This window comes from Gopherus flavomarginatus, chromosome 1 (assembly GCF_025201925.1).
Source record: "Gopherus flavomarginatus isolate rGopFla2 chromosome 1, rGopFla2.mat.asm, whole genome shotgun sequence".
NCBI lineage: Eukaryota > Metazoa > Chordata > Testudines > Testudinidae > Gopherus > Gopherus flavomarginatus.
The window spans coordinates 359,974,208-359,996,984 of record NC_066617.1 but is presented as its reverse complement, the minus strand read 5'-3'; the positions used below and the strand labels follow the sequence as shown (position 1 = coordinate 359,996,984).

The following is a 22,777-nucleotide window of genomic DNA, read 5'->3' as shown; positions in this document are numbered from 1 at the left end:
AGCAAAATCTTTGATAACTGGAAGTTCAATACAGCTGTCAGGACTGTGCAAATTCTCCCATCCCTACTGTTGTTTGTTTGAGTCTTCTTCCTTCCTTTCACTTCGCCATGCCCATGCCTCACACTTCATTGCTCCCCTTCTTGCCTTCTCCTGCTCTATCTTTTTGCCTTCCTTGATGCTTTCTTTGAACCTACCAGCCACACTGTCTCCATATGTATACTCTTTAAAACTCCAATGGCATGGCCTGCTTGTATTACAGGGTCTCGTTAACTTAGTTTCTGAAAACATTTAATCTCTCATTTGGGTTTTTTTGAATGGCAGTGCTGTTTTTTTTTATTTTCAGTGAGATTTTTACATTGAGTTTCAGGGTTTTTTTCAGTATTTGAGGCTGGGTTGTGGCACGTTGTGAGGAAGAACCTTATTAAATTGCACTAATAAGGGGAAGACAGAATTGGGAAATAAGACTAAATATGTAGTGACGTAACTGATGGCTCTACTTCAGCTGAAGGGGTGGGAATTCATTTATTTAATTTTTTTGTTATAAAAGAGCATTTTTTCCTGACTATCTCTGTGACTAGCTGTAGTCTTGTTTTATGTACGTGTAGTTATCACCTTGTACTAGTTGCAACATTTAAAGCACTTTTCTGTGTAATTGTCTAAAGATGTCCATGCAGAAACAGATCATGTAGTATTCCAGGGGGAATGGAAAACAGCCCTTTGATACAAGAAGACATACCTAAAAAGAAGTGTCATGGATTTAATTTAACAGAAGATCTCTGAAAATTTGGGAGGTGGGGAAGAATTTTTGTTGCTGGCCCTTTAGCTTGATTGGAGCCATACCCCATTCAGTTTTAATCCCCCTAACAAAAGTTGGTACTACAATAAAGCATATCAAGAGCGAGCAGTAGTCTCTATGGAAACGGCTTAGCAAGTAGCTTCAGCTGGAGCTCTCAGCTCTGGTGTAGTTCTGTGTTTCTGTGGCTCAGGTTCTATACCAAAGACCATTTTCATCTTAGTCTGAAGTCCAGCATAGCAATCGTGTATATTAATTTTATTGCTATTTTTCTTTGTGTGTTGCATAGCAACAGAGAATACTTCTGGGTCATTGTACTCCGCATGGGTTATGATGTAGGACACTTCTGTTCATTTCAGCTTGCTGCACCATTCACAAGTATTTAGTCAAATAAGTATATGGTAGTGGTGTTTAATTTGGAATTAAAGAGTTTAGAGAGACTTGATCAAGCTTCAGGAAAGATGAGTGATCTTTTTGTTCCTTTACCAAATGAACACCCTTAAATTTGTACTTCAGCTTTGAACTTAAAATCTTCTAAACCAAGAGGCAGCAAATACCATAAGAGGAATATCAGTGAGTGGAATTCAGCCCATTGCAAAAAGCACTTAAATAGGAATTAAGGGTCTATGCCACTTGTGCTGGCCCTGTACACTGTAGTAAATCTGACCCCAGAAACAGGCAGTCATCAGCATCAGTACTTGCATACTTGTGAATATTAAGATTAAAATGAAAACAAAATCCTAAGGATTCAAGGGCCTTAAAGACCTGCCAACACCTCACAAAACTTTAAATGGCTTAAATTCTGGTTATTTGGGAGAGACCAAGAAATTAAGGCCTGTTCTACTCTAGAAACTCGATGATTTAATAAAGTCATAAAAATAATCAGATCCCTAAGTGACATTAATGTACTGTCAAATTTTCTACTGTAGATGTAGTTATATTGGAAAAAAGTTTGTTAGCATTACTTACTTTGTTTGGGGAACTGGTGTAAGCTATGCCAACAAAAGTGGTTTGCTGGTATAGCTGTGGTGGCAAGCCTTTGCTAGTATAGACAAGGCCTAAGGCACTTGGATTTCTAGATTTAAACATTTCAGTGAAACTAGTGGTGAGTACTTTAGTAGCAAGTTCTCGTCCTCTGCTGGCCAAGCAAAGCCCTTATTTACTGACATAGCAGGTAAAGCAGAAAGCTCATTTCTTTAGAAAAGCATGGGGCGTTCACAAGCGTCTATTTCTAATTAGTCACTTTGATTCTTGATTTTGTTAGGAAAATGTTGAGTAAAATTTTTGTATAAAATCGTGAAGACCCTGGGAAACTAAATTCTGACTTACAGGTTATATGTTTGCATTTCTTTTTATTGCTTAGATAAGTTGCATGAAAATGTACCCTAGTTCTGTGGATTTTATCATTGCTTTCCTTGCTCTCTGCTTGAAGTTTGATTTAGTTAATGGTTGCACATTTCTCTGCAGCTGTAAAGTACTATATACTTGTTCACCTATTTTTATTAATTTTTTATTCTGTATCAAATCTTTAGGTTTACTTGCATTAAAATATTCACACACTTGTCACATAACACCAGAACTTTCCTTAACCTTCAAAAAGAACCTTCCTCCATTAAGTCACAAACTATAAAAGAAATTTAAGCAGATTGGTAATTCCCAGGACCCTCTGAATATCACTTCTACTCTTGTGAAGGACTATAGATCTTAAATTGCCAGAAGTGATTAAGACTACATGTTTTTATATCTCCTCTGAAAAAACATTTCCTCCATCACTGCCTCTTTGCATCATGCTGGGTTGTTGGTTCACAACTGAAGTTTAGTTCCTTTCCTTACTAACTTAATTACTTTCCTTTAGAAAAAACAGATATTACCCCTCATTCTGTTGTTGCAATCTAGCCAAGAGTACAGGAGGTGGATTTTGTATAGTTCTTCCAGTGCTTGCTCATATCCATTCTATTTAGGTGTGCGCACGCCGCGTGCACGCTCGTTGGAAGACTTTTACCCTAGCAACACTCAGTGGGCCAGCAGGGCTCCCCCTGGAGTGGTGCCGCTATGGCACTTGATATATACCCCTGCCGGCCCATCCATCCCTCTGTTCCTTCTTACTGCCCGTGTCGGTCATTGGAACAGTGGAGTACGGCTTAGCTGATCTCCACCTCCCTAGCCATTCGCTCGTTTATATAGTTATTGCATATATTGTTCTATTTTCTATAGTCTAGTTAACTTTGTTTTAGTAGTTATTGTAGTAGTGTTTGTACATAGTTAAAGAGGATCGGGGCTTAGCCCCTTCTCCTCATCCGGTACCAGGGCCCATGCCCAGTTCACTGGGCTTCAAACCGTGCGCGGCCTGTCATAGGCCGATGCCCACAGGAGACCCGCACGATTCCTGTTTAAAGTGCTTGGGCGAATCCCACCTCGCGGACAAGTGCCGAATTTGCAAGGCTTTCAAGCCCCAGACAAAAAAGGAACGGGACATTCGCCTGAAGCAACTTTTGGTGGCGGCAGCTCTAACTCCTCCATCTTTGGCACCGTCTGTGGCACCGGGGACAAGTGCCTCCTCCGTACCAGAACGCACGGTTACAGTAAAGGCTCCTCGGCACCAGCCTTCACTGGCCCAAGCTTCTGGCCAGCACCGCTCCCTCTCCCCAAGGAGCAAGAGGCATAAGACTCTTGCGGCCCCTGTATCTACGCCGCAGTCAGAGCGTATTACCAAGTCGGACCTGTCAATAACCTAGTCCCAGATTTGGACCTTAGCGTCCAAAATATGGGGGTTAGCATGAAAACCTCCAAGCTTAGTTACCAGCTTGGACCTGGTAAAGCTGCCACCACCCAAAAAATTAGTGTTTTGTGGCACTCTGGTCCCCCCAAAAACCTTCCCTGGGGACCCCAAGACCCAAATCCCTTGAGTCTCACAACAAAGGGAAATAAACCTTTTCCCTTCCCCCCTCCAAGTGTTCCTGGAGAGATACACAGAAGCAAACTCTGTGAATCTAAACAGAGGGAGTCCACCCTCTCTGTTTCCAGTCCTGGAAAACAGAAGTACTTCCCTCTTCACCCAGAGGGAATGCAAAGTCAGGCTAGTAAATCTAACACACACAGATTTCCTTCTGACTTCTTCCTCCCACCAATTCCCTGGTGAGCTGCAGACTCAATTCCCTGGAGTTCCTCACTAAAGAAAAACTCCAACAGGTCTTAAAAGAGCTTTATATAAAAAAGAAAAATACATACAAATGGTCTCTTTGTATTAAGGTGACAAATACAGGGTCAATTGCTTAAAAGAAATATGAATAAACAGCCTTATTTAAAAAGAATACAATTTAAAGCACTTCAGCAACTATATCCATGTAAATACAAAGAAAACAATAGAAACCTTACTGTCTTACTATATTTGTACTCACAACTTGTAAACAGAAGATTAGAAAGCAGGAAATAGAAATCCTTCTCATAGCTGAGAGAGATTCCGGCAGAAGACCCAGAACAAAAGACTCACACACAAAAAACCCTCCACCCAGAGTTGAAAAAATCCTGTTTCCTGATTGGTCCTCTGGTCAGGTGCTTCAGGTGAAAGAGACATTAACCCTTAGCTATCTGTTTATGACAGGACCGCCTGGCACCGCCAACTGCCGTGGCACCGCAGACCTCTGCACCGTTGATTCCGGTCTCACAAGAGCTGTCGAGTCCGGTGCCTATCAGCTCCCCAGCACACGCTGTGGTCGAGCTTGTTGTGCCCTCTATGCTGGAGACCTTCTCCACAGCACGAGAACTGATTGCCTTGACGGAGCCAGAGCTGCCTCAAACCCTGGCACTGCCGGTGCGGGTTGTTCAATCATTGGGCAAGCCTGCCATGATGAGCCCATCTTCACCTGGTACCATCGAACATCGCCGGTCACGATCCAGGTCCCACAGGCACTCTCGGTCCTGCCATCGATCTCGATGCTGTTTGCAGTCCCGGTACCACTCTCCATCTCGATACCGGTTGTACTCGCGGCACTGCTCGAGATCCTGGTCGCTGTCTCTGGACTTTCAGCACCAGTCCAGATCCTGGCACCGCCGTACCTCTTGCAGCCAATCTCGGCACGGAGATTCAAGGCACCGGTCAACCTCCCGGCACCGCGCTGGTCGTAGGTCCCGGTCCCACTTTCGACACCAATACAACTCCCAGTACCGTTCTCCGGTGCCGCGTAGAGAAGGATTGACTGGACGCAGAGACCTGATCCAATCAGCCTCAGCTCCCCCGTGGTCTTCTCGTCACCCATCCGCCTCATCCCATGCAGACAGTGCTTCCTATGGGGATTCGGAGATGCATACCCATGGCCCAGACCATGCACCTTATCAGTGGTCCTTTTGGACACCTTGGGCTTATGAAGCCCAAGGCGAACGGGCTGGCCCATCACACTCCGGTCACTCAGAGCACTGCGTGCCAGAGGCCACTGTAAGCAGACCTCCTCCAGCTGGTACAGAGGAAACCAGTACCCATGCACCGGAACCACACAATCTTACAGCTTCGGAGGTCCCCCAGGATCAGGAGTCAGTGCAGGACCCACACGTCCCTGGGCTGTCATCCTCCTCTTCTCCGGATGAGGCGGTAGTGGGGACATCATCGTCGGGCCCACCTCTGATTGAACTCAGGTCACACCAGGACCTTCTGCAGCATATTGCCCAGAATATTAACTTACTGGTAGAGGAAGTTCCAGAGGTGGAGGACCCGGTGATAAGCATTTTGTCTGTGGAGACACCAATCAGGGTGGCTCCCCCCTTCATCCGTTCGATCCAGGCTAGAGCAGACACCATCTGGCAATCCCCAACATCCATCCCACCCACAGCCAGAGGGGTCGAATGGAAGTACATGGTGCCTTCCAAAGGGTATGAGTACCTTTATGTGCACCCCCCTCCCTGTTCATTGGTTGTACAGTCCGTCAATGAACGGGAGTGCCACGGCCAACAAGCTCCTGCACCTAAATCTAGGGAGGCCAGGCGAATGGATTTGTTGGGACGGAAAATCTATTCCGCGGGAGGTCTCCAACTCAGGGTTGCGAACCAACAAGCCCTCCTGAGTAGGTACAACTACAACACCTGAGAGGCGATAGGGAAGTTTACAGAGTTGGTCCTGCAGGACTCCCGCCAGGAATTTACAGCACTCCTGGAGGAGGGGAAGAGAGTAGTACGGACCTCCCTACAGGCCTCTCTGGATACCGCCTACTCGGCGGCTAGAACGGTCGCCTCTGGAATAGCCATGCGACGTATATCATGGTTGCAAGTATCCGGCCTGCCACTTGAATTTCAACATACCATACAAGACTTGCCATTTGATGGACAGGGCTTGTTCTCACAAAAGACAGACCCCAGACTGCAGAGTCTGAAGGACAACTGCATAATTATGCGTTCGCTGGGAATGCATACGCCTCAGACTCAGACGGTCATTCCGCTCCCAGCCTCAGCGCCCTTACTCCCCACCTAGGCCAAGGCAAGACTTTGCCAGAAGACGAGGTCGTACCAACTGCAGACATCAGTCTGGACCTCAAGAGGGTAACAGTTCTGGTCCCACCAAACCAACAGCGGGACCCAAATCAAACTTTTGAGGATGCGCCCGAGAGCAGAGTAACAATTGCCTCCCAGGATCCCTTTCAGTTCTACAATCGCATTTCCCCATTTCTCCCTGCATGGTCCCAATTAACTTCAGATCGTTGGGTCCTACGCACGGTGGAGCCTGGATACCATCTTCAGTTTGTTTCACCCCCTCTCTCCCACCCCCCCCTCCTCGTCCCTCTTCAGGGACCCCTCTCACGGGCAACTCCTCCTCCAGGAGGTCCGGAGGCTCCTTTCAATCGGAGCTATAGAGGAGGTACCAGAGGAATTAAGGGGCAAGGGGTTTTATTCCTGATTATTTCCTAATCCTCAAGGCGAAAGGGGGCCTCAGGCCTATCCTAGACCTGCAAGGACTGAACAAATTTAATCAAAAAGTTCAAGTTCCGCATGGTATCCCTGGGAACCGTCATTCCTTCCCTGGATCCCAGAGATTGGTACACTGCTCTCGACATGAAGGACGCATATTTCCACATTGCAATTTATCCCCTGCACAGATGATATCTGCGCTTTGTGGTGAATCATCAACACTATCAGTTTACGGTCCTTCCCTTTGGCCTCTCCTCAGCCCCTCGGGTCTTCACGAAGTGTATGGCGGTCGTCGCAGCTTCCCTCCGTCGTCGTCGAATACGTGTCTTCCCATGCCTCGACCACTGGCTTATTCGAGGGACCTCCGAGGCACAAGTCATCGGCCATGTGACCATCATCAAGGACCTGTTCACGCGTCTAGGCCTGATAATCAAATTGGAGAAGTCCACTCTGGTGCCTACGCAGAGGATAGAGTTTATCGGGGCCATGCGGGACTCCAACCTTGCAATGGCCAGTTTACCCCCACATCGTTTTCAGGCTATAGTCTCCCTTGTACAAAGACTTCAGACTTCCCAACAACCTCGGCTCGCACTTGCCTTGGCCTCCTCTACAAATCTGGCTCGCCTCAGCCTATCATCCGGGCAGAGACGCCATAGACATTATACTCACAGTTCCGCCAAGTGTTCCGGGCTCCCTCGACTGGTGGCGAACGTCATCCCTGGTGTGTGCAGGTCTGCCGTTCCATCCAGCCCAGCCCTCCACGTCCCTAACAACGGACGCATCATACCTGGGCTGGGATGTTCACCTAGGGGACCTTCGCACTCAAGGCCTTTGAGCGTCCCAGGAGTTGACGTTACACATCAATGTCCGAGAGCTGAGAGCGGTCCGGCTGGTGTGCCGAGCGTTCCAACGCCATCTGCAGGGCCGTTGTGTTGCAGTGTTCACAGACAACACAACGGCCATGTATTACATAAACAAGCAGAGAGGGACACGGTCCTCTCCCGTGTCGAGAGGCGATCCAACTGTGGGTCTTCTGCATAGCCCAGTCCATAGATCTAGTAGCCTCTTTTCTCCCAGGAGTCCGGAACACTCTCGCAGATCAACTGAGCAGATCCTTCCTGTCACACGAGTGGTCCATCTGTCCGGACATTCTCCATTCGGTTTTCCGGAGGTGGGGCTTTCCCCACATAGACCTTTTTGCCTCCAAAGTGAACAGGAAATGCAACTTGTTCTGCTCCCTACAAGGTCGCTCCTCGGGCTCCCTCTCGGACACGTTCCTAATTCTGTGGAAAGGTCACCTCTTTTATGCCTTCCCACCATTCCCTCTCGTCCACCGAGTTTTACTCAAGCTTCACAGGGACAAAGCCCACCTAATTCTGATCGCTCCGGCTTGGCCGAGGCAGCACTGGTACATCCTGCTGCTCGACCTTTCTCTGACAGATCCGATTCCCCTGCCACTCTGTCCGGATCTCATCACGCAGGACTTCGGCAGGCTTCACCACCCGGACCTGCAGTCCCTTCATCTGACAGCATGGCTGCTCTCTGGTTGAGCCAGTCGGAGTTGCGTTGTTCCACCTTCGTGCAGCAGGTGCTGCTGGGAAGCAGAAAGCCTTCCACGCGAACAATGTACCTCGCTAAATGGAAGTGCTTCTCTCACTGGTGCACCCAGCCTGACCTTATTCCACAAACTGTATCGGTCCCCACTGTCTTGGACTATTTATGGTCCCTCAAAGAGCAGGGCCTGGCGATCTCTTCTATACGAGTGCCTCTTGCAGCTATTTCCACCTTCCATCCTGGGGAAACAGGCAACTCACCCCATGGTTTCCAGATTCCTCAAAGGCTTGGAGCAACTCTACCCTCAGGTCAAACGCCCAACCACTACCTGGGATCTAAACCTTGTATTAACCAGGCTCATGGATCCCCCCTTTTGAGCCCTTAGCTACATGCTCGCTGCTGTACCTGTCCTGGAATACAGCATTCCTCTTCGCTATCGCCTCGGCTAGGCGAGTCTTGGAACATCGAGCATTGACTGTGGACCCCCAGTATACAGTGTTCCACAAGGACAAGGTACAGCTGCGACAGCACCCGGCATTCCTCCCTAAGGTGGTCTCTGCCTTCCACGTTAATCAGGACATCTTTCTGCCAGTCTTTTTTCCGAAGCCGCATTCATCGCGTCATGAACAACAGTTGCATACTCTGGATGTCCGTAGGGCTCTTGCCTTTTACATCGAGAGGCCCAAACACTTCCGACGTTCACCTCAGCTATTTGTAGCGGTGGCAGAGCGCATGAAGGGCATGTCAATCTCTTCCCAACGAATTTCATCTTGGGTGACATCCTGTATTCGGGCATGCTATGAGTTGGCTCATGTTCTGACTGGCCATCTCACCGCCTACTCTACCCAGGCTCAAGCCTCATCTGCCGCGTTCTTGGCACATGTTCCTATCCAGGAAATATGCCACGCGGCTACCTGGTCTTCCATCCACATCTTTGCATCGCACTATGCATTGGTCCAGCAATCCAGAGACGATGCCGCCTTCGGCTCAGCGGTCTTACATTCCGCAACGTCTCGCTCTGACCCCTCCACCTAGGTAAGGCTTGGGAATCACCTAACCGGAATGGATATGAGAAGGACTCGAAGAAGAAAAGATGGTTACTCACCTTTGTAACTGTTCTTCGAGATGTGTTGCTCATATCCGTTCCTAACCCGCCCTCCTTCCCCACTGTCGGAGTAGCCGGCAAAAAGGAACTGAGGGACGGATGGACCAGCAGGGGTATATATCAAGCGCCATAGCGGCGCCACTCCAGGGCTGTCCTGCTGGCCCACCGAGTGTTGCTAGGGTAAAAATCTTCCAACGAGCGTGCACGCGGCGCGTGCACACCTAACTGGAATGGATATGAGCAACTCATCTCGAAAAACAAGAGTTACAAAGGTGAGTAACCGTCTTTTTATGCATAAAAGTTGGTGTGACCCAGGGACTCCTTGGTCCCAACTGGCAGAGGGCACAGGGTTATACAAGGATCCTTTGTATCAGACAGACAATACGTAATAGTTGAAAGAAGAGTGGCATGTGAGGTTGCTACGAAGAGCTAGTAGCCCACTGGTCCTCATAATCAGATATATGTACAGATCATCTTAAATCATGGAAATGTAGGACCAGAAGGGACCTCAGTAGGCCACCTAGTGCAGTCCCCTGCACGAAGGCAGGACTAAGTATTCTCTAGACTTATAAGTGTTTGTCTAACCTGTTCTTAAAAACCTCCAATGATGGACATTCAACAGCCTCTTGAGATAACGTTTTTCTAGTGCTTAAATGCCCTGACAGTTAATAAACTTTTCTTAATGTCCAACCTAAATCACCCTTGCAGCAATTAAAGACCATTACTACTTTTCCTATTGTAAGTGGTCAAGGGGAACAATCTATCACCCTCCCCTTTAGAACAACATTTTATGTTCTTGAAGACTGTTCCCCCTCAATCTTCTCTTATCCAGAGTAAACAAACCTAGTTTTTCAATCTTTCCTCATAAGTCGTGTTTTCTAGCTCTTTAATAATTTTTGTTGCTCTCCTCTGGACTTTCTCCATTTTGTCCATCTTTCCCAAAGTGTAGTGCCCAGAACTGGACACAACACTTCAGCTGAGGCCTAATCAGTTCTGAGTAGAATGGAGGAATGTCTGTCTGTCTTGTTCTGAATGCTGCTGCCAATATATCCCAGAATGAAGTTTGCTTTTTTTTTTCCCCCCAACAGTATTACATTGTTGACTGATATTTTGTTTTTGATCCACTATAACTCTCCCCCCTATCTTTTTTTTGCGGTACTTCCTCCTAGGCAGCCATTTCCATTTTTGTATTTGTGCAATTGATTTTTCCTTCCTAAGTGTGGTACTGTGCATTTGTCCTTTATTGAATTGCATCCTGTTTATTTCAGACCATTTCTAGTTCTTCCCATTTATTCCCCGTACTTCTTACTGTACTATACAGACATCTAAGATGTTTGTTAGATTTTTCCTCTTTATTACATCTTGTATGTTCTTTGTCCTTGGATTTAAGGAGTTATGTATTTATACTGAAAATTAGGTGTTAGAGTTAGGGCAGGTCACCAGGAGGTGACATTTCTTGGAAATGTTGCGTTCAGGCAGGAGGTAAGACACCTATCCCCGTCTGGCCATTTGTGTATGCCTCACAATGTAGGCCTGTTTGCATACCGGGCCACATGCAAATTAAGAGTTTGTAAAAACTGCAAGAGGAAATCTACAGGAAGGGAGATTTATTTAAAAAAAACAAGCAAAAAAAAAAACCCACCACCAGTTGTTCTGGTATATTCTGGAATATAAAGCGATGGACTGAATCCTTCACTGAGGCCAACTTTTTCAATAACTAATGACATCTAGAAGAATTCCTGCCAGGAGTTAAATGCTTGAGTTATCACAAAACCTAAAGTAGCTAAAATAATATTTAACAGCTATACTTCATATTTACCTTAGCACATTTCAAAGACAATGAATTAATTTTCAGACGGACTGGAAAGGAAGACTCGTTCTAGCAAGATCTGTTTTCTGCTGCGTGCTTATTTCAAACAATGTACCGTTTCCTGAAGATAAAGAACTGACCATGTATCAAATTTTGTTACAACATATGGGTCCAACAAGTTCAAATTGGTTTTAAAAATTCAGCAAATGATGCCTACTGTTGTTCTTGTAGGTCACAATGTTAATTTATATTTTTTATATTCCTAAACCACTGACAATTTATGTATGTTTATACAAAGAAATAACATGATTCTAATAAATACCGTAATTTCAAAGCAGCCAAATGGTCATCACATACCTTCTGCAAAGGTGATAAAAGCAATTATGAAACAATACTTCTGATGGTATTCCTAATTAAAGAAATTAAGTAGTATTGAAAGTCCCCAAGTATAGTGATACTTGCTAGATAAAACTTCAGTTACTCTTCTGCAATATTAACCATAAATATCTAAAGGGTAAAATTCTACATATTGAACTACACTAGACATAATGAAATTTGCTCCATCAGATGTCTTGCTAAGGCTCTCAGCTGTAGTATGGCAGATATTAATCCCGCATGGAGTTTGCATTACAGCATATCCGCTCAAGAAAAGACCAAAGTTTTTAACATGGGCCCAACTGGAAAACTATTCAATAGCATTTATGGATTAACTTGGCAATATAAAATGGAATTAGAAACAGTGCTATTGTCAATATTTAATACTGGAGAGTCTTTCTTATCTACAGTCTTCTGAGCCTGACTATTCAAAATGAGTGCATACCTGCCTTAAAGGGAAAAATCTCTTAATCCTGTCCTTTTTTATGTCATGAAACCTTAGACAATTTTTTTAAGTCATTCTTAAATTCTATTTTGCAAACATTTGGCTGTGATAGTAATGACATATGTAATGACATTAGAGGTTTTTTGTTTAATATTTTCCTTTGCTCCAGGCTAGTCCTTTGTTTAGCCAAATCCAGTATAATCCTTCCAGGAGAGTGTGGATCATTTGGTAATTTACATTGTACGATTGTTTTAATCCGGGTTCTGTCACTGGAGTGGAAGGTATGCATCACAGCCCACCATAGTACATAAATTTTATGTCCATATGGAAATAATAAACTTTGCAATAAGTGGTCTCCAGTCACACAATCCAGTATTGGGGATTTTTCCAAAGCAATTTTTTCCTCCTTAAACCCAGATGACAATAGAAATAATTCTTAGATTCAAGATTTAAAAAAGAAAATAGTTTTCTTTTTAAAAAATACCAATCAAATAAGAATTATTTGCTGATTTGTGCATGCTCCATCTCCATTGTTTTCCAAGGTATAGTCATTTACGCCCCAATTCAACAAGATGATATTGTATTTAAATATGTGAGGAATCTCTTTGACTTCAACATACCTTACTGAATCAGTGCCTCTGTGCAGGTGTGAAGCAGTTATTTCTCAGAAATGCAGGTTTTTTTAAATATGATTATGAACCCTACTTATGGCAATGTTCATTAAATGTAAACATCATTTGTCAAACTGAGACTGGCTTATTCCAACAGATTGTGTTCTAACAGTTTAATTTTAGGGCTGTCTTTCCTAGTATAATCCAGGGCAGGAGGATAAATTTGACTCCAGAAACCTCCCTGAAGGTTTAGAATGTAGGAACAAATATTGGGCATGGACTTCTAGGAAACTGCTATAGCAAATGCAATGCAGAGTAGTGTGTAACAGTTCAATCAGCACAAATACTTAACAGTGTGATTTTAAAAATATTTTATCTGTTGTGTAATAAAAGGCATTGAGTGTGTTATGAAGTGAGACAGATATTTTTCTTCTGGTAGAAACTGTTCAAGACCAGATACCCAGGTAGTAGTTTAATTGGATTATGGCACGTAGGTTACATATTTAGATTTATCCAGCATGGTCCACTCAGAGCTCATTGTCTAAAATATTCTCGCAGCCTGTCAAACTCCCCTTCCTTCTCTCCTCCTCCCGTTCCCCCCCACCCCCCGCTTCCTCACTGGCAACAGTTGAGTGTGCATTAACAAATAAAATGCTCAACTTCATTTGTATTACTGAAGGTAGTTTCTACAAATGCAAACTTAATTAAGATCCTAATGGTCTTTCATAATCTAAAGGCCCTGGTTTTTAGTTTCAGGACCACTGATAATTTTCCAAGTGGATAGTTAATATTTTCTCGTCACTGACATTATGCTAGCTGAATTAAGTGTGTGCTTCAGTTTATCATTTATCAGAGAGAGAGAGGATTGAAGCATTTCACGTTCGATAAGAAACAGTGCACTTAACCATAAACCTCTTTGATCAGTTGGCACACGCATGTGAGTTTATAATTTAATCAAGTAATCTTTAGGTGAGTTATCAGGAAACACACTTCCCCCCCCCCCCTTTTTTGTTACTTCAGAGACCTTACAACTAGGTTGTGCGATAATGTATCTCTGCGTGCAGCTGCAGTGAAATAGACACAATATAGCTTTACCTAATTTTGTTGTTTATAAATAGATCAAGGGCTCATTTAAATGGCACGTGTGGGGGAATTATCTACAGGGTTAACTAACACACTATACTAAAATTGACAGAGAGTCCTGTGGCCTCTTATAGACTAACAGAAGTATTGGAGCACAAGCTTTTGTGAGTGAATACCCACTTCATCAGACGCATGTGTGGTTGTCATAAACAGATAGCTAAGAGTTAATGTCTCTTTCACCTGGAAAAAAAGTAACCTGAAGCACCTGACCAGAGGACCAATCAGGAAACAGGATTTTTTCAACTCTGGGTGGAGGGAAGTTTGTGTCTGAGTTCTTTGTCTTCTGTCTGCCTCTCTCTCAGCTATGAGGAGTGATTTCTATTTCCTGCTCTCTAATCTTCTGTTTCCAAGTTGTGAGTACAGAGATCATAAAAACAATAAGGGTTATTGTTTTTTTCTTTTGTATTTACATGTCTATAGTTGCTGGAGTGCTTTAAATTGTATTCTTTTTGAATAAGGCTGTTGTTCATATTTCTTTTAAGCAATTGACCCTGTATTTGTCACCTTAATACAGAGAGACCATTTGTATGTATTTTTCTTTCTTTTTTATATAAAGCTTTCTTTTAAGACCTGTTGGAGTTTTTCTTTAGTGAGGGACTCCAGGGAATTGAGTCTGCAGCTCACCAGGGAATTGGTGGGAGGAAGAAGTCAGGTGGAGATCTGTGTGTGTTAGATTTACTAGCCTGACTTTGTATTCCCTTTGGGTGAAGAGGGAAGTGCTTTTGTTTCCAGGACTGGAATTAGAGAGGGTGGACTCCCTCTGCTTAGATTCACGGAGGTTGCTTCTGTGTATCTCTCCAGGAGCACCTGGAGGGGGGAAGGGAAAAGATTTATTTCCCTTTGTTGTGAGACTCAAGGGATTTGGGTCTTGGGGTCCCCAGGAAAGGTTTTTGTGGGGACCAGAGTGCCCCAAAACACTCTTAATTCTTTGGGTGGTGGCAGCAGTACCAGGTCCAAGCTGGTAACTAAGCTTGGAGGTTTTCATGCTAACCCCCATATTTTGGACGCGAAGGTCCAAATCTGGGACTAGGTTATTGACAGTGGTATTCACCCATGAAAGCTTATGCTCCAATACGTCTGTTAGTTTATAAGGTGCTACAGGACTCTTTGTCGCTTTTTACAGATCCAGACTAACACGGCTACCTCTCTGATACTATACTAAAATTATATCTCATACTATTTAGCATAGAATTATTTTAATAGTTTGAGAATCCCCACTTGTAAACAATCTGCTTTTTTTTAAAGCTATGAATGTAAGAATGCAGTACTGAAATATAAGCCCCGGCCTATGTTTCATCAGCCTATTTTACAAGGAGAGCATATTCATGCTGTATGCATGAAACAAAGTAGTTATGTAACAAGGATTAATGATCAGATGAACTGATTATTTTACCCAAGTCAGTGAGGGGTTTTTTAACTCATTATTATGGGGATTCAGTTTACATTTAAAATATTCCTAACTAAAGAAGTGCATATTTACAATTCTTCCTTTTCCCCATTTTGAATTGATTGGTTATCCTTCAGTTCTAATTTGCAAAGCTGGTAAATTACTTATGCTGCTTTTTATTCCCCCACCTTTGAAACACAGTCTAATGCTCAGCAGGCCCTACTAATTCTAACAATTCTTTCTTTGTAGCTTAGATATCAACATGGATTGGGTACTACAGACCTAAGGCGAACTCTTTTTAACCTGAACTACTTCATGGAGCATGGGCTAATGGTCAGATGGTAAGTGCCTCTGTTTCACCAATTAACTTAAGTAATACAAAAGTAGGGAGAATACAGTGAGGGCTACGGTGATTGTCACAGAAAATGAGGCTTTGGAACCAAAAATGAAGCTGGTGAGGATATCTAAGGGTCAGCCAGAGCCCATGGCCTGATTTTTGCCAATACATACATTGTAAAGAGGGAGGACCATTTAATTACATACAACAGCATTGCCAACAGGTTCCCGATCAATTATTTTCTGACAAGAAGAAGAGATTATAAAAAAAAGTCGGACTTTAAAGTGATACCAGGAGCTAAGATTGTGGAGCAGCATAGATTGCTTGTAATGGACTTACGGGTGAAAAGGCTACTGGGGGAACAAAATGAGCTGCAGAACAAAGGATAAAGTGGTGGAGGCTTGTGGATAGGGAGGTCAGTCTGAGATTTAAGGAAGAGATTCCATGGAGATTGGACAATGACTGACCATGATGGTTTGGGGGAAAATATCCAAACGTTACAGAAAGGGCACAACCTGCTTGTGGCCAACAAAAGGAGGATAATTTCATGACATGGAAATGTGATGGTGCCAGCTATGTGTAGGAAGCAGTAAAGGAGGAGAGAAAAGGGTTTAAGTAACAACAGAAAGAACAGTGGAAAGTTACGAAGAATACAAGCTGGTAAAGAAAACAATAAAAAGAATGGTGGTGAAAAGTAAGAGTCAGGCATTTAAAGCCTTATATGCAAGACTATTAAACAAGGAAGAGGGAAAATAAATATATAGATTAGCCAAGATTAGGCAAAGAAGCACAGAGGACTTGAGCTGTAAAGTGGGTCAAAGATGAAAATGGAAGAGTACTAGTGTAGGATGATGGGATCGTTAGGATGTGGCAATGCTTTTATGAGTAACTGCTCAGTGAAGAAAAATGTGAAGAAACCATAGAGGGGAAGCCTCACAAGGCCTCTTACCGTGGTGGAGACTTGAATGTGGGAAAGCAGCAGGACCTGACAGTTTTCAGTTTGAGGCATTAAAGCATTAGGCCTTGAGGGAGTGGTGGTGATTAACTTCATTCTCAACTGGAAAAATGCCTGATGAGTAGGGGAAGAGCACATTGGTCTCTACATTCAAGCGTAAAGGAAACATGCAAGAATGTAGCAATTACTGACCCATCAAGTTAACGAGTCACACAATGAAATGGCTGGAAAGAATTATCAAGGAAAGATTTCATGAGGAACTGGAGCATCAAGGAACTGACAACCAATTTAGGTTTATGCCAGGAATGTTGTCAGTGGATGTAGTGTTTGCACCTGAATATTGTAGGAGAAGTATAGGGAGAAACTCAAGGAATTGCACTTAATGGTTTTGGATTTAGAGCAGACTTACGACAGTTTCTAGAGAATTGTTATTGTGGTGCCTGCAGTCATGCTATCCGCTGGAAACATGTTCAGACTATCATGGACGCATATGAGGGTATCACAACACTAGTGAGAAGCAGCTGTGGCTACAGTGAGTCATTCGTTGTGATGATATGTCTGCATCAAGAATCAGCTTTAAACCCATTCCTGTTTGTGATTTGTAAGGATGCCTTGATGTAAGACATTAGGGGAAAAGCTCCCTGGAGCAAAGTTTTCACTGATAACATGTTATGAAGATAAATATAAACTAGTAAAGAGCCTAGAACCATGGAGGGCTGTGTGACTGGTTTACTCCTGGGGGAATTCTGCTCCAAAAAAATTCTACATCAAAATATAAAAATTCTGTGCACAATATTTAAAATTCTGAAAATTCTGCATATTTTTCAAAAGTTTTGGTTTTTATGTAAAATGATCCACAATTACAGACCATCGGTCATGACTGAGAACAACATTGCAGGATGTGCAGAATAATTTGTCCCCATCCGCATGCAGTGTAGGGAATTCTTGAGCACAAGAAGCTGATGTAGCTTTTTTTGATGCATGATGTGAAGGCCATTCACGCTGTACAAAAGGACGAATATCCTTTTGGTAACTTCAAAAGGACTTGGCTAGTTCTTCAGAAAGTGCTTTGTTCTGATTTTTTGACATTATATTGACTGCTTGATAGATGTTTTATTTGCCCTCAATCTTTTTTTGTAGTGGGTAAGTAAAATAAATCCTGAGCTGTAATCTAACCCCATTGTGCCAGTTGGGCACAGGAAAAAAGTGAGCGCGCACATAATCAGCTGAGGACTCCCTTACTGTCATTTATAATAAGACTCCTTTACATCGCTCTGGCAATGTAAAGAAGTCTTAACTTTTACAGGTTTTGTGCTCCTGGGGGGATTGACTGAGAATGGGAACAGTTAACTAACAATCGGAACATTAACAATGTTACTATGTAAGCAGGCTGCTACATTTCTGCCTCAGAGAATGAGATCAATTAACTATCAGTAGCACCATTAACCATGTTTTTTATATCAAGAAGTGTGTGTTCTAAAATTAAAACAGTTTTTTGTAGGAATGCACAAAGCAGACACTTACTCTTCTATACCGTTTCCTCTCTCAAGCAAAAACTGACTGAATTTTGTTTCAATCCAATTCCTGTTATCTGCCATAAAATGAACCTCCAGGCAATTTAAGGGCTAGTTCTGGCTGATTGCATTTCCAACCCTGGCAAAACAGCTGCTTGCTTTGTTGCAATGAGGGAACATAGATAGGCAGGCTGCTACATTTCTGCCTCGGGACAGAGCCTGCCTTATGCCTAACAGTGATATAAATGGTCACCTTTCTTAAACAGCATCACAGGGTATATTTGAAGAAAATGGCTTATGAATCAGGCAAAAGATGGAATATATGTCATGCTTCATTGAGAGGGCAATAAGAATCCAGTAAAACAAGATGGTATGGGATAGTCTGTGCAACAATTTAAATATCTTGCTTTGGTGTTGAATAGTGATGGGAATGTGGCTGCAGGTTCAGGAGCCGCAGAAATAGCACTTAACATAAATGGAGAGAGTTGATGGGAATTTTCTGCAATAAGAATATATAACAAGTAAACTAAAAAGCAGAATGTGTATGATCATGATTAGACTAGTCATGACATCAGGTTTTGAATACCAAGCAGTGAGAAACAGAGAGAACTACTACGTCACACTGACAAAATGAGAATGCGTAGACGGATACCGGGTAAGACTAGAGCTGATCGACTATGCAATGAAATGGTATAAGCCATGATGCAGGTAACCCCTATTATGGAAAAGTTGAAGGAGTATCACCTGAGATGGCTATTAGGCAGGATTGTCAGGACCACAACCCTATGCTCTGGGTGTCTCTAAACCTCTGACTACCAGAAGCTGGGGCTGGACAACTGGATGAATCCCTTGATAATTGCTCTGTTCTGTTCATTCCCTCTGAAGCATCTGGCACTGGCCGCTATTGGAAGACAGGTTCCTAGGCTAGACCATTGTTCTGACCTGATATGGCCATTCTTATGATGTCTGGGTCATGTGAAATGATGAAATGTGGGCTATGTTGACTGTAGTAAAGAGCTGGTAGTCATGGGACAAAACCCAAGGAAGACCTAGAAAAAGGTGGTTCGAGATTCTGAAGGAGGACAGGATGAAGGTGGTTGTCTTTGAAGACGCATTTGACAAGTGTGCTGGGAGACTAAAAAGATTTGCTGACCCTGACTGATGGGACAAGGCAAAGAAGAAGAAAGTAGGTGGATAATAAAATCTCACAGGAATTTAAAATTTGTTTATGTACTTTGTAACTTCTTTACTGTATGTCACTTCTTCAGGCAGTGCACAGTCAACCTGTGGAACTTGTTCCAGGGGATGTTGTGAAGGCCAAAATTATAACCGAGTTAAAGAAAACTAGATAAGTTTATGGAGGTTAGGCAAGATGGGCAGGGATGATGTCCCTACCGTCTGTCTCCCAGAAGCTGGGAATGAGCGACGGGATGGATCGCTAGATGACTACCTGTTCTGTTCATTCCCTCTGGGGCACCTGGCATTGGCCACTGTCGGAAGACAAGATACTGGGCTGGATGCATCTTTGGTATGACCCAGTATGGCCACTCTTATATGTTCTTAGTGTCTAAGAAGAGAGAGGTATTCTCTAAAGAACCAAAGACCCAAATTATATTTGGTTTTAGATTGGTCACCACCTTGAACAGAATTATAAAGCAAATCAGAAGCCAACACAGCCCATGGAGAACAGGTGAATTGTGCTCCGCATAGTTCATGTTGCTAAGCGGTCAGCCATGTTGTATGAATTTAATTACTTTTCTCGGTAGATTTAAAGATCGTATAGAGTCATCGGGAGTATAAAGTACATATGTTATACAAGCCTCTTACATTAAGCAGGTTTTTCCATGCATTGTCACTTTCATAAATCACTTCTTACTCTCGCTGACTTTTCTTTTGCTGCAGGGACACATGGTGGTGCTCTGAGTTGATTAAATGCAGGCTCCTTTACTGCTCCACTGAACCCAACAAGTTACCTTACTCTGAAAGTTTCCATTTCAGCAAAGTAAGACTAGTAGTATATATGAGTTCTTCATTTCAGTCCTTTCTAAAGGAAGCCAGTGTTTTCATAGGAACACTAACCCATTAGCACTGTGATTGTCATAACCGTAACATTTCTGGGTCTGTTGCATGGCTCTAAACAGACCATTCAGAACAAGTGCTATTTAAAAGCATCCTTTTTTCTTTACATTTGATGTAAAGTGGTACAGCTTACTGGTACATTGATTTTCTTTTGATTTTAATAACCCGAATGTATCAAGAGATCTGTATTGCTGCCCATCGCTGTAGTATCTGAGCACCTTCCACATCAAATGAATAATAGTAAAAATCCTAGTGGAAGTATAGAACAGTACAGTCCACTGTGTACACTTGTGTAAAAAAAGAGCACAAGATGTTGTGTTAAGAGTCAAACTACTGGTGGAATATGGGGTTGTGGGGGACAGAGTGGCACCATAGAGCAAACTTTTTGATAGTAATAATAAAATCCTGTAGCAAATGGGGAGAGGCTTGAGTCTGAAAGCTGGTGCTGGCAGTGGTGATGCTATTTTGGTACTTACATATAGAGTTTTGTCTTATTTCTCCGCCTTAAGGTTACATTTCAGAAACCTTCCAGAATAAAATATGCAATATAGCAACCAGAACCTTTTTAAAAAAAAAAAAGAAAGAAAGAAAAGAAAAAAGAAACAAGCACTTGATACCTTGTAAGTCATTGGTTCTCTCTGCGCACAATCGCCCTCTGGCAGCCCTGATATGTCATTTTGAGGAAAGAAAGATCCATCTCTTCCAGGCCAGTGATTAGGTCATTACCACCCTCTTTTTGTCTACCCTAACTGACCAGAGTATTATACTTTAATTCTTCAGAAACATGAATCAGTAATGGACCTATATTTGTCTCCAAATGTAATTTTAGTTACGGTTGAAAGAGAATGTTGGCAATAGAGAAGAAAAATACAGAAATAGAAAAGTCATAATAAACTTCATAAATGGGAGTAAGCATTGAGATGAATACAATCAAAAGCATTGCTAGAGTGGCACTAAATCAGAATATTGAAATTCTACTTTATCATCTCTCAGGTCCAAATTAATCTCTAGTGTAACTCAACAGATTTCAGCAGCGTTAGATCAGCCATGAAATTGGCTCACAGCCTAAAGCGTTCTCCCTTTGCTAGCTCTGACCTCCTAACAAGTCACAGAAAGGAGGAAAACATATCTTGGTTATTTATATAGTATGTATCTCTATGTCAGTGCTAATATGATCCAAGGTTGTCTACCGCTGGGCACGCTAGATCTGTGGAAAGAGTAGTCTGGCTTGATTTCTGTAAGGTTTTAATCAATTTAGTAATAGTGTAGACAGGATCAAAATTTTCGATCTTGGTTGAGCAGGAATGAGGTAATGTGTTTGGGACTGTTATTAAACAGAAGTAAATTTACTCATATAAATATAGTACTAGATACCCTTTTCCCCCCTTTTTATACATAGTAGGCTTTTGAAGTACTAGTGATGCAAGCCTTCATTATCCTTTAGGGACATTGTCTTTATACAGACAGGTATTTCCTTAGAGTGATGTATGGTCATTAGCAAGACAAAATACATTTTTTGGCTAGGTGATATTTCAAAACATATATGAATATTAGGCATGGTTCTCTGGGGGTATCAAATTACCCCAGTGAATATCTATGCCTCATTTCCTTCTCACCTCTAAGACTTGCATGCATAGTCATTCTTTTTTAGGGCTAATGATTCTAAACAATACTCTTAGTACTTCTTTATAAAATAAATGGAAATGGTTCTTTTCAAGAAGCATAGCTCAAGGGAGAAATTATGGACTAGATTTTCAAAGTCAAGCACTTGCTGTTGTGCACTTATTCACATGAGGTCAAATACCCAGTGTGTGTTTGGAAAATATTTGGCTCTCGATATAAAGCGCACATACAACACAGCTGTTAAAATGGAGATTTGCAGGCTATTGCTGGTAAGTCACTTGATAGGCTGACCTGTCAAGTGATAGGCTGACTTGATAGACATACCCTATGTCTGTTGCATAGGGTAACTGTCAAGGCTTTTCCAGGTGTGTCTGAACTCTCAACATGAGATTGGGAGCAGCTGAGAATCTTTCTTGGTTTTCTTAGTTACCAATTTGTTTGCACTTCTGCATCCTCTCCTTTTTCTTGTTCACTTGCTGTTCTTTAATGTTTACAACCATGTAGACAAGTCTTACTGAATTTTAGACTTTCATCTATACCACAAACTTATTCTTGTAAACATCTTCAGTATTCATGTTGATTTTAGTTTCTCTTTTAATAGGATCATTTTTCAAGGATCTTATTCTTTTGGTTGAATTTACACAACTGTTAACTGATGCAGTAGTGACCTGCATTAATGGCAGTGTTTTTCCGATAATGTGGCATCAATAACTCCTCTTTAGTGCTCTTTCCAGCTGTTTCCTATGGAAAGAAGGCCCAGGACCAGAGGGAGGAAAAATCACAAACTAAAAAAGAATTGAATTTTAGTATGGATCAGGTTCATTTTTAAAATGCCACTTTTAAGGCAACGTATCAGTTCAGCTAATCCATTTGTAAATTAATAATTCTTCGAGTGATTGTTCACATCAGTTCCAATCAGGTGTGCGTCATCTGCATACACAGTTGGAAACTTTTTCCCTTAGCTGCTCCTGTCGGGTCAGCCAGGGAGCCCATTGGAGTGGTGTCCTCCTGGTGCTCAGTATGTGACCCCGCCGATCCGACCCCCCCTTCAGTTCTTTCTTACCATCTGTGGCGGCATTGGAACAGTGTTTCACTTGCCTGCAAGTGTTCCCTTAGCTATTACTTAGTTCTACACAGTTTTTTGTTTTGTAGTT

The 22,777-nt window shown here is 42.7% G+C and overlaps 2 protein-coding genes across 5 annotated transcripts in view; both read left to right on the top strand.

Moving 5' to 3' along the window:
- Positions 1 to 22,777, top strand: part of DGAT2 (diacylglycerol O-acyltransferase 2) — a 660,465-nt gene that overhangs the window by 181,324 nt on the left and 456,364 nt on the right. The window contains exon 10 of one of the 2 annotated variants that reach the window (XR_007770607.1): positions 19,334 to 19,344. The exons of the other annotated variant lie outside the window; for it this stretch is intronic. The gene's annotated coding sequence lies outside the window, so the exon portion shown is untranslated. Of the gene's footprint in view, positions 1 to 19,333; positions 19,345 to 22,777 lie in introns of those variants that run through there. 2 annotated transcript variants of the gene reach the window in all.
- UVRAG (UV radiation resistance associated) overlaps positions 1 to 22,777 on the top strand; it is a 185,041-nt gene that overhangs the window by 112,403 nt on the left and 49,861 nt on the right. For all 3 annotated transcript variants that reach the window (XM_050930437.1, XM_050930420.1, XM_050930426.1), the window contains one exon: positions 15,365 to 15,456. In XM_050930437.1, coding sequence (XP_050786394.1) covers positions 15,365 to 15,456 — 92 coding nt within the window. The remainder of the gene's footprint in view (positions 1 to 15,364; positions 15,457 to 22,777) is intronic.